At 44.5% G+C, this 11,057-nt stretch overlaps 1 protein-coding gene across 1 annotated transcript in view; it reads left to right on the plus strand.

The window, feature by feature from the left end:
- Positions 1-10,553, plus strand: part of GABRP (gamma-aminobutyric acid type A receptor subunit pi) — a 38,257-nt gene extending 27,704 nt beyond the window's left edge. Inside the window, exons 7-10 of the mRNA XM_034779338.1 lie at positions 2,879-3,016; positions 7,346-7,498; positions 8,808-9,001; positions 9,842-10,553. Coding sequence (XP_034635229.1) covers positions 2,879-3,016; positions 7,346-7,498; positions 8,808-9,001; positions 9,842-10,144 — 788 coding nt within the window. The 3' untranslated portion in view covers positions 10,145-10,553. The remainder of the gene's footprint in view (positions 1-2,878; positions 3,017-7,345; positions 7,499-8,807; positions 9,002-9,841) is intronic.
- Positions 10,554-11,057: the final 504 nt, after the last annotated feature.

The following is an 11,057-nucleotide window of genomic DNA, read 5'->3' on the forward strand; positions in this document are numbered from 1 at the left end:
ACAAGCAAGTGCAATGAGCTGGTAATAATCTCACTCTGGGTGCTAATGGACACATGTCCACATTATACAAAAAAAAAGTACCAAATCTGCAATTAACCAGCGCCTTTGATGGTATGGTTTGAACTGTTGCTTTCACTGATTCCCTAGGAATAAACAGTGCATGTTAGTCTCTAGGGTCCTCAGTCCAGCATCTTTCACCTGTGCTAAATCACTTACCATAAGTTATTTTCAAAGCAGAGGGAGTTTTGTTACCAGGGAGAAGATCTGAATTCAGGAAATGTGTATTGCCTGTGAAATTGGTGAGCTGAAGCTAGAGCCAGTCCTAGCACAGGAAGGCACAATGAAAGCTTTCCCATCTGTGCCCTTTGTTACAGTAACATAAATGTTGGCGATCATGGGAACCCGCTCCTGCAAGCCCTCTGTGCACAGAACCCCACAGTGGTCCTCTCTGGGACTCCTGGCTGCAGGGCACTTGCAGGAGCAGTGATAGTCAGTAAGCAAAATGCTCTTGGTTACTTAAACTCGAAGGCCTGGATATTGCAATGCTGGCCATTTATTAACAACAGACTGCATAGATAACCCAATAGTAGTCGCCAGAGAGAGAGAACCATGGGATTTGCACCAATACACCGTGTCTTTCAGGAGAGGAGATCTCTTCTCCGGATGCTGAGCAGAGGTCAGCTGACTCCCCCACCATTACACCGGTCTGTAGGCAGGCTTCCTTCTCAGCAGTCTGCATGTCCAGACACTGCTGCTCCCTGGGGAAAGAGTCTGCTCAGATGCAGCGCACTCAAAATCTCAATGAAAAGAAAGAAATTCTTCACCTCCTGCTGGGACAAAAGGGAAGGGAGCTCCCACCTAGCCTCTAATGGAAGCTCTGTTTTCAGGCGTTCTTAAGCTGGGGCACCCACACAGGGCTCCCAATTCCCTGCCTCAAACTGAGCACCCAGAGAACTCATCTCCTCCTTCCTCCCTGTCTGTTTCTTAAATTCAGCTGTGCAGGAAGGTCGCTTCCCGGTGCTCCAGGTGAAGCGAGACACTCTCCCAGTCACACAGTTCATCAGTAAAGATGGAGCTTTTCTTAGTTCCATCCTTGAGAATCCCCAGAGTAAAGCAACAGCCAATCTCCCGTTTCAAGCCACAAAAAATAAATGCCTGAAATCTCATTATTTAAAAACCAGGTTTGACTTGCCAGCTTCTAGAATGGAGCTCCTATGGAAGCACATATTATTTTCACATTAAAATCCTATTAGTTCACCATGATTAACTTTATTACAAAGAATAGCACCTGAAATAATAATGATTGGCCTCTTCTTTTAAAGTGTAGCTGGCTTCAGACTTTTTTTTTTTTTTAAGTAATTGGGTCTTACGTCATGCTCAGTGCTGTCTAATTCCAGTGAAATTACATGCATATTGCCAGCTGGAGATTTCATTAGGATAAATGCCTAGAATTAATGCTATTTAAATATATGCTAGATGAATTAACAACCTGTCATTTATTATAAAGTTTCCCTAAGTAACCGCAATTGCTATTATTACAAAACTGTCCAGAAACTTTGAAAAGTCACATGATTAAGGTTTGGACGCAGGGATTCAGAACCTGTGCATTGAATTTATGAGTAGGTCAGAGGCATGCTCCAGTAATTTGTGTCTAATAGAAAACACAATTAGATAAACAATACTGTAGGAAGCGTGGTAGTTTTCCTCCAAGGTGTGAATTGGTGACTATTGGCCTACCAGTGTCACTAGTCATTTTTCAGATAGACATTTAATTAAAAGAATCAAACTAATAAGATTAATGGGCTTATTCACTAAATTAATATGACTTTTTTGAGCTTGCTGGCTATTCGGTGAGTGAGTAGGAACGTCAGGTTATCAAAAAGATCACTCACTTTAATTTGCAGTCATGTTATGCTGTCACTTTAACTTCCAGAGCCAGATCCTCAGCTGGTGTAGTCTGGGGTAGCTTTGCAGAAGCCAGTGGAAGTATGTTGACTTACACAGCTGAAGCTCCGGTCTGGGCCCGTTGTTTTCAGTGGGGAGTTCTATTTCAAAATCAGTGGCGGCCCTGATAAATGAGCGTCACAATATTTGAATAGTCCAGTTCAGGGCTGATAAGCTCCCAGATGTTTAGATGCTTGTCCAAAGCATCTTTGAAGTGTGCATAAATGGGTGGGCCATTTGGTTAAGAAAGCGCCACACACTCATAAGATTTCTGACTCTTCTGCTTCCAGTCATGAGAATTTATAACAGTTTACAGACTTGATTCTAGAACAGGGCGAAGGGTTGGAGATGAGACTTGTACTTCTTTCATAAACCCATATGGCTGACGTAATTATGCACGGCGATTGTTATTAACCAAGATCATCATTTGCAATCAAATTAGAGCTGAGTGGGATTTCCACCTTTAAAAAAATGTTAGAATATTTAAAAAATAAAATAAAATGCTGTAAGCAGACTATATGAAATAGGAGCTGACTCTCCACTGCCTTGCATGTTGTTATTTGCCGCTGGGCAATGTGGGTGCAAAACACTACCAGATCAGAATTTGCCACTCATTTACAACACTGGCAGAGACTTACACCCACATGAGCAGGGGTAACTGACTGCACCAGGCACTGAAGAATAAAGCCCATACAGCCTAATTTCAATTTCAATTTGATCCATCAGAATAAAAATATGGCTAATATAAGAACAACCACTTTCACCAACATTGTAAAGTAATTATACCTATAAAACAAAACCTGTAGCCACCTAGTAATCTCGTTGCTTGTGGCTCCATAGCTGAGTATTTCTGATTCTATCCAGTAGAGGGCAGTATGCCATGCATGGACTAGTTGGTTCATTACAGTAATGTGGTTCTTTATGTTGTCTGTAGGGGGATATGATGGAAACGACATAGTGTTCACTTGGTTTAGGGGAAACGATTCAGTTCATGGCCTGGAAAAACTGCGTCTCTCTCAGTACACTGTGGAACGTTATTACACTCTGGTCACGAGATCCCAGCAGGAAACAGGTAAAGCAGGGAGGTGGGACTGGTGGAAGAGCATGTGTATCTCGCAAGCATGTATAATTTTTCTCTTTCCATTCTATGCAGTGATGTCTTTCAAGCCAAGAGGACATGAGTAGTGAGATCATTAGCAGTTCCTAGTTCCACTGGAAATAAGGCAGTAAAATTGCTTCTATAGGAATAGGTGATATGTTCCTTAGGTGTTAATAATAATAATACCTAGCTCTTGTATTACACTTTTCAATAGTAGATTTCAAGGTACTTTACAAAGGGAGGTAAGTATCATTATTCCCATTCAAGTCATGGAAAATATGGATTTCACACGTGCCTGAAATCCACTTGACATTTTTATTACATCAGAAAAACCTAGATTGTGCTTTCTGCAACTACAAACTATAAATATTGCATTAAGCATTCCAGGAAACACTTAAAGTAACTGGAATCAAAACTAACTTGTTGAATATTTGTTTCCAAAGGTCACTTCTGTCTTGATGTAATGGGAATGTATTTCTCATTACCAGCTGGTTTAAACTTCCTTCCCTAGTGTCAGAGATAATATGAGGAGCGAAGCAATCTTCCTTAGGGTGACCAGATTTTCAAAATGAACCAGGACCCGGGGTGGGGGCCTATCAGCGAAGGATCAAAGGTTTTAAACATCCAGGACATCCTGGCCTTGTCAAGATACGGGCTGTCCTTAAGCATAGGCAGCATACAGGGCTGCGTAGGACACTAGAAAATTTAGGGCACCCCTGGGTCTTAGTGTCCACCCTTCCACCTCTTCCTATCCCTTCCTATCCCTGTTCTGACCCTTCCTGCAGGCTCCCACCACAGTTGCCTGCTGCAGCCTAGTGAGTCTTCCTCTGGAGGGGATCTAGTAACTTAAATGTGAAAAAGCGTTCCAGCCTGCCAGATCTATTAGCACAAACTGTTAAAGAGCCATTTAACAGGCATTTGTCACTCCCCAAGTATATACTGTCAGTTTCTGAATTTACTGACAAAAAAAGTTGTGCATTACTATAATATTTACTCAGAACATGTTAGTTTTCAGGACCTTAGTTTAAAATTTGCTTTAAAAATATTTCATTAGTGTGTTGCTGAAGATTATAAAATCACATCTCTAAAACATCCTTGCAAAGATTTTTAGATGCACAATATGAGTATTCATCTTTAGCTTTAAAATAGGGATCGGCAACCTTTGTCACACAGTCCGTCGGGGAAATACGCTGGCGGGCCGGGCTGGTTTGTTTACCTGCAGCATCTGCAGGTTCGGCCGATCACAGCTCCCACTGGCCACGGTTCGCCATTCCAGGCTAATGGGGGCTGCGGGAAGTGGCGGCCAGCACATCCCTCGGCCCGTGCCGCTTTCCACAGCCCCCATTGGCCTGGAACAGCGAACCGCGGCCAGTGGGAGCTGCGATCGGCCGAACCTGCGGACGCTGCAGGTAAACAAACCGGCCCGGCCCGCCAGCAGATTTCCCTGATGGGCCATGTGCCAAAGGTTGCCGATCCCTGCCTTATATGCTTGGACCTTCAGACATATAGTTTTTTTAAATAAATTTTTCAAAAGACCACCCTTATCTAAAATGCACATTTTAATTTTAATTACTATAGTACAAAAAACTTGCTTCCAAAGTCTTCCTGTCCATCCCTTTCTCCCTTCACTCCCCTGTTGAAGAGAGCCCTTAATGGGACAACACCCCTTCCTTCCAGATAGCTGGACAAATGAGTTTCCTTTTCTTTACTTCTGACTATTTGATGAACTAGTTTTAAGAGAAACCTCCAGCAAAATCAGTACCTTAATAAGATATAAAATCCTTTGTTATGCCTAAAATCTTTGGAAACATATTTTTTAAAGTTGGTGAAATTTCATAAACATGTCTATTGTTATGGACATCACACAAAGTAAATTAATGTTCCCTTTTTCTAAAAGCAATGAACATTGTTATGAACACACTAAACCTCTGTGACTGATTAATTTAAAAGAATGTCTTTGTTTCAGTGAGTTAAATGTAGTGATCTGGAATGATTACTTTATGAAGGCTTAAGAGTACATTTAAAATATAAAATCATCTTAGAAATACTGATTAAGAAAATGTAAAACAGAAGAGCTGCATCATGTTTTCCATAATATTTAATGTTGTATTCATCAAGACAGCTGACTTGCCCTTACTACAAAGTTTTTACAAATAAATCTCTGACAAACTTCAGGGTATATCAAAAAACCTGTGACTGACATTTTTTATTCCCAAGTTTAGTGCTTTTAATTAGGTATCTTCTGCATGTCCAGTCTTCACCATCTGGCATGCAGTGGAAAACATGCTTCATTTTCTTTAGAAAGAAATTGCAGACAAGTGTTTTTTTCCAATGGCATTTGCTTCAGGGATTTGGCCGGAAGGGGGTGAGCGGGGAAGGAAGAAAGGAGGGAGACAGTGGGAAGAGGGCGGGGTCTGGGCAGAGTGGGGTGGGGCCTGGGACAGAGCAGGAGTGGAGTATGGGTGGGACCACAGGCAGAAGAGGTGGGCTGGGGAGCTAGCCTCCTCAAGCGGCAGCTTCACCCACTGCCCATGACAGCAGGTAAGAGTGGGTCGGCTCCTGCACTCCCAGCGTGTGGTGCAGTGTCCTTAGGCAGAGGCCATATTCAGAGAGTCGAATGCACCAGCGCAGTGCATTCTGCATGAGGAAGAGGGTACAGGGCTCTCTGCAGGGAACTGTGACTCTCCGCCACCGTGAGGTGCGCCGGGTGGCTCGGTATCCTTTGCTGCCTCATCCCTCCCCCCGCCAGGCTGTGAGCCCGGGCTGCCATCGGGCATAGGGGCACCAATTTAATAATAATAATGCAGAGGGTCCCATAAATCCTAAGGACAGCCCTGACAAGAGGTGTTTATTTAAGAAAACAGCTACAGGCAAACAGATGAGTTTCCACACAACTTCGTTCCAGTTTTGGAATCCCTTGTTTACTAGAGATCACGTCCTGTCTGGGACTCTATACAGCACACAGAGACCATTAGTGGCTATATCGTATATTGTATTTAACCAAATCATTACAGACATGCTACAGCAGTTCTATGGTACCAAGCAGAGAGCTGAAGTGAGAACACAATGTTGCATCCAATTGTAATGGCACAAAGCATTCCCTCTTTCCGTTGGCCTTCCATGGTTGAGAACTTCAATTCTGTGGTGATATTCCCACTTCCTACTAGCCTACAAAGCAGAAACCTGAGATCACGTGTCAATGGGCTATTATTAAGCTACAAGGCCAACCAGCTACCACCCTTGCTGTTTGCTGTAGAAAACTTAAGAGAAGCACATTGATGTAGGAAGCATTGTAACAGGTTAACCGGACTTAACATTATGGGACAGATCCTCAGCTGATGTAAATCAGTATCACTTCTTTGAAGTCCATGTTGCTATATCAATTTACACTGGCTGAGGAGCTGGCCTATAGACAGGACTAAAGCAAAGCTTATGTTGACTCTTGGAGACATTGTCTAGTCAGATTTGGCCTGAAATACAGATTGTGTGAGAAAGAAGCTTTTACAAAGCACAAGGTTAATAGAAATGTTTCCTTCCATTGTGTTTTTTCCATGCCGATGGAAAAGGTTCTAAAGCACCAAATAACCATCACCACACAGCGTTTGCAACTCAAACACTACAGCCCTGTGCTAGCTTCATGACAGACTGATGGTGAAATTGACTTGAGGCTGAAGTGAAGTGGGTTAGGCTGATTTCCTTGCCTAAGTGGAGAGAGATGAAAGCAGTCACTAAGCAGCATGAAAAGCAATAAATAAATTAGATTTTAAAATTTCTGTAATGTTAACAGAGTGGGGTGCTATTTCTGGGCCTGATCCATAGCCCACTGGGTTCAATGGAAAGACTCCCATTTACTTCAGCGGGTACTGGATCAGAATTTTAACCTGACAAAGTCCTTTTAAAATGCTTCCTTGGGAAAAATACTCTGTGCTGCCTCTTAGAGATGAAATGAAGTCATCAACCTGTTTCCAGGCTTTGTTAGGGTAATAGTGTGGAATATTGCCTGTAAATAATAAGATGGGGAGTCCTTAGTGAGCTGCCTATTTATTTTAAATATCTCTTGCTTACCATATATTGTTAATTAACTTACATTGTACATTGGTTTGTTTAGGAAATATGAAATGAATAAAAAGACAAGATGGGTCAGTCTCTCTACTGATGTAACTTGATGTCACTCCAATGACTTCAATGGAGCTGTGCTGGTTCACATCAGCGGAGGAGCTGGCCTATGATATGCTTGAATCCTAATCAAACTCTTTCTGGAAACCTTGCTTTTGTGGCATGTGTCCTTGCTTTACCTAACAGGCAACTACCCGAGACTGATACTGCACTTTGAGCTGCGAAGAAATATCCTGTACTTCATTTTGGAGACCTATGTTCCTTCCACACTGCTCGTTGTCTTGTCCTGGGTTTCTTTTTGGATCACCCTGGATTCGGTTCCTGCAAGAACCTGCATTGGTGAGTGTAGCGGGATAGTCACCCGCTCCTGCACTGAAGGGTTTAAAACAGCCCTGGGTTGCAGGGCTGTTGCAGGAGAAGGCAGCTACGAGGCTGATTGGGGAAGCACCCGCAGCTGGGCCACACCCCAATCAGGCCTCAGCTGGCCCTATATAAGAGGCTGGGAGCCAGGAGCTCAGCAGACTCCCTCTAGCTTCTGAGAGGGAGGGACCTGGCTGCAGGGACCTGAGCAGAGTACGTGAGGGGAGCAGGGCTGGGGAAAGGCAGAGGAGCTGGGGAGCTCCAGCCTGGAAAGCCCCAGGCTGCGGCCTAGCATAAGGCCAATGGATACTGGGGGTTGCAGAGGACAGCCCAGGGGTAGGCAAAGGCAGCAGGGCCAAACCCAACCTTGCTGGTGATGAGTAGGCTGACACTGCAGTCTGCCCCAGGGCATGGGGGCTAGATGATGACTGGCAGTAGCCTTCTACTGAGGTGAGGTGGGGATAGTGGGTGGGGGTTCTCTGGGGAGGGGAGACCCTGAGAGAAAGAGGTTACTGCCAAGGGGCAGCACCCCAGATGATGGGTCACTGGGTCTGGGAGGGACACGGGGGCCAAGCAGCAGTGGACACCAGCCTGCAGAAGGTGCTATAGAGGCTGGATGAGCTAATTCCCAGAGATGACCAGCCGGAGGTGCTGCAGGGGTGCGTCCCACATTGCCACAGTGAGCTGCTGCCGGGGGAAAGGTACTTGAGGCATGTGCAAGTGAGTGGGCAGAGTGCAGTGTGCAGTACAGTCAAATGCCAGCAACACTGCCCCCACCAGAGCCCTTCATGGCCAGGGCTCCAATGCGATCCAGGACCTGAGGCGCGCCTGCTGTCCATTTCAGGCTCCCCTCCATCTGCCAGGGTATCTCCATCTGGGTTAATATTGCGGGCAGTGACATCACTTAGGTTCTGCACCTCCCCCCAGAGAGGGACTTTTTGCATTAGCTGAGGGTAAGAAAACAGCCTAGGGGCGGGAAGAAGAGCAGCACAGAGGGGCTGGCCTTTTACACTGATGCACTTCAGTATCCATGGGGCAGGAACTTCTCTTCCCACTGGATTCCCTGGGTGGAGAAGCTGAATTCTCTGCTTCCTCCATCTGTACAAAGTGGTATGGAGTGCTTACCATTGTAAGTCAATGGAGGATTTGGATTTGTTAGTGTTATACCCACTAGGCCTTGGTGTAAAGGACTATCCAATGGGTAAGAGAACCAGGCTTTTTGTTTCCTGAAGTGCGGGTGAAATGCTTCCCCATTTGACCTGAAAATATGTCCTTCTTCGCCTTACAGGAGTAACAACTGTGCTGTCGATGACCACTCTGATGATTGGCTCCCGGACCTCACTATCTAAAACCAACTGCTTCATAAAGGCCATTGACGTTTATCTTGGCATCTGCTTCAGTTTCATTTTTGGTGCCCTGCTGGAATATGCAATTGCTCACTACAGCTCATCACAAAAACATGCAGCTAAAGAGCCTCAAAAGGTACATATGGAGGTGCCTTAATGAGCAAGGTGATATTGAGTCAGACGTAGTTGGTCTTTGTTAATGGCATATCCAATGAAGAGTGAACTAGAGAAATAGTCTTCCTGTTGGGGGATGAATAAGAGGTACATGAGTGTCTCTCTCTTGTTCCTGTACCCATTAAGCAATGGTATATACAACTCCCACAGTCTCACGCAACACTGGCCCATAGCCATGATGCTAATGTTTGGCATCACTTGAGTGCTGCTAGCTCCAGAATCCTAACAAATCTGACTGTGTTCACTCATTGTCTAGATGAATGTTAATAGCCGGAAGAACCTTTCTTGCTGGCAAAATGTGGTGAGTAACTGTGCCAAGCCAAAGCGTTACAGCAGTGGGGAAGACCACCCTGACCATGGGGAGAACTGCGTGTTGCAACATGAAGCCTGCAGGGGCTTTTCTTTCCTATTGACATGCAGCCTTACGCTGTGCACCCAGCTGATTTTATAAGTTACGAGGATTGGGCTGGTTCGGTGCTTGGAATAGAGATCTCCAAGGAATACCTCCATTCTTCAGGAAATGCTGCTGTGATCCATAAGATGGCACTTATTGAATGTTTAAATTTTGCATGTAACAACCCTAGCATTACGGGTCATCAACAGTGATAGACCCTTCAGGTCTAAAGCATAGGGCTCTACCACTTAAGTTAAAGGAGTAAATCCCTTAGTTGAGAGCTGTGTGTAGTCTCTTAACTTCTGTACAGAGCAGCCAATAGAGGAGGATATGACACACTTAGCCAGTGCATTACATGTGTATCCAAATCACATCACCTAACATTAATTGTGCTCTATCATTTCCTAGGGTCCTACCAAAGAAACTGAAGATGTCAACATCACGAACATCCTCAATAGCTCCATCACGAGTTATAAGCAGAAAATAAGTTTAGCCAGCACTGAGATTTCCAGCGATACCGTCGACTATTGTGACCTGACCATGAAAACCCATGACAAAATTAGGTTTGTGTTGAGAAACAAAATGCACCGGATCATCAGCTATTTCACAATTCAAAATCCCAGCAATGTTGACCATTACTCGAAGTTACTTTTTCCTTTGTTTTTCATGCTGGTCAATGTATTTTACTGGGCTTACTATCTGTATTTTTAGAAAATGACACCTCTTCATTCTCACACTTCAGAGGAGCTTGAAACCAGGTGGGAGCAACCTTTATTCCTTGATACCCCTTACTGGACAGAAAACTCACTGAGCTAATCCTACCATATTACAATTGTCCTGGAAAGAAAGGTAGATCTTCCACAGTTCATAGAAGGAGCTACAATTCTCAGAACATTGGGGACCAGGAATATAGCCAGTGAACCCTTATTATTGCTCTGTAACCAGCGTTTTTATCCTGCTCCTTGTCTTGAGTTTCTTTTAATGTTTGTGGGTCAGAGTGTAGTTGTGATTCAGCCACTTTTCTCTCCATAAAATGCTATTAATCTACGATGGCAACTGTGACGCTCTGTACCTTGGGGGAACATCCTGAACCCCCATGTTCATCCTTATAATATGATTGTGTGGTATCCAGTGCAAAGTTTGTCATGTTAGGTGTCTTCGGAAGGCTTGTGATGTGCTGAGCATTGTTGTTATAGTAATGTTATAGGTTGTAATTTCATGTATATAGTTATGAGGCTGAAAATGTGTCCTCATGGCTTAAAACAAGCCCAGGCAAAAACTCTCCAGGAGCAGAGGCCCAAGCAAAATTCTCCATGAGCAGAGGGGCAGTTCACACTTCATCAGGGCATGTATGGGACAAACCCAGCCCAGCCTCACAGGAACAAAGGACACTGGCCTAAGCAACAACAAAGGATCTGTTGGAATCTCAAGTGAGTCACCCCCCTTCCTTGGTCAGTTTGGGACTATGATGAAGTAATGCTCACCTGACTCTGAGGGTGGGGGGGAGAGGAAAGCCAAGGGGGAAGAAAGAACATGATAAAAGGGAGAGATGTTCGCCACACTCTCTCTCTTCCACCTCCATCTACAGACACCGCAACCAAGCACCTGAAGTGCTGATCAAAGG

Source organism: Trachemys scripta, chromosome 8 (genome assembly GCF_013100865.1).
Source record: "Trachemys scripta elegans isolate TJP31775 chromosome 8, CAS_Tse_1.0, whole genome shotgun sequence".
Taxonomy (NCBI): domain Eukaryota; kingdom Metazoa; phylum Chordata; order Testudines; family Emydidae; genus Trachemys; species Trachemys scripta.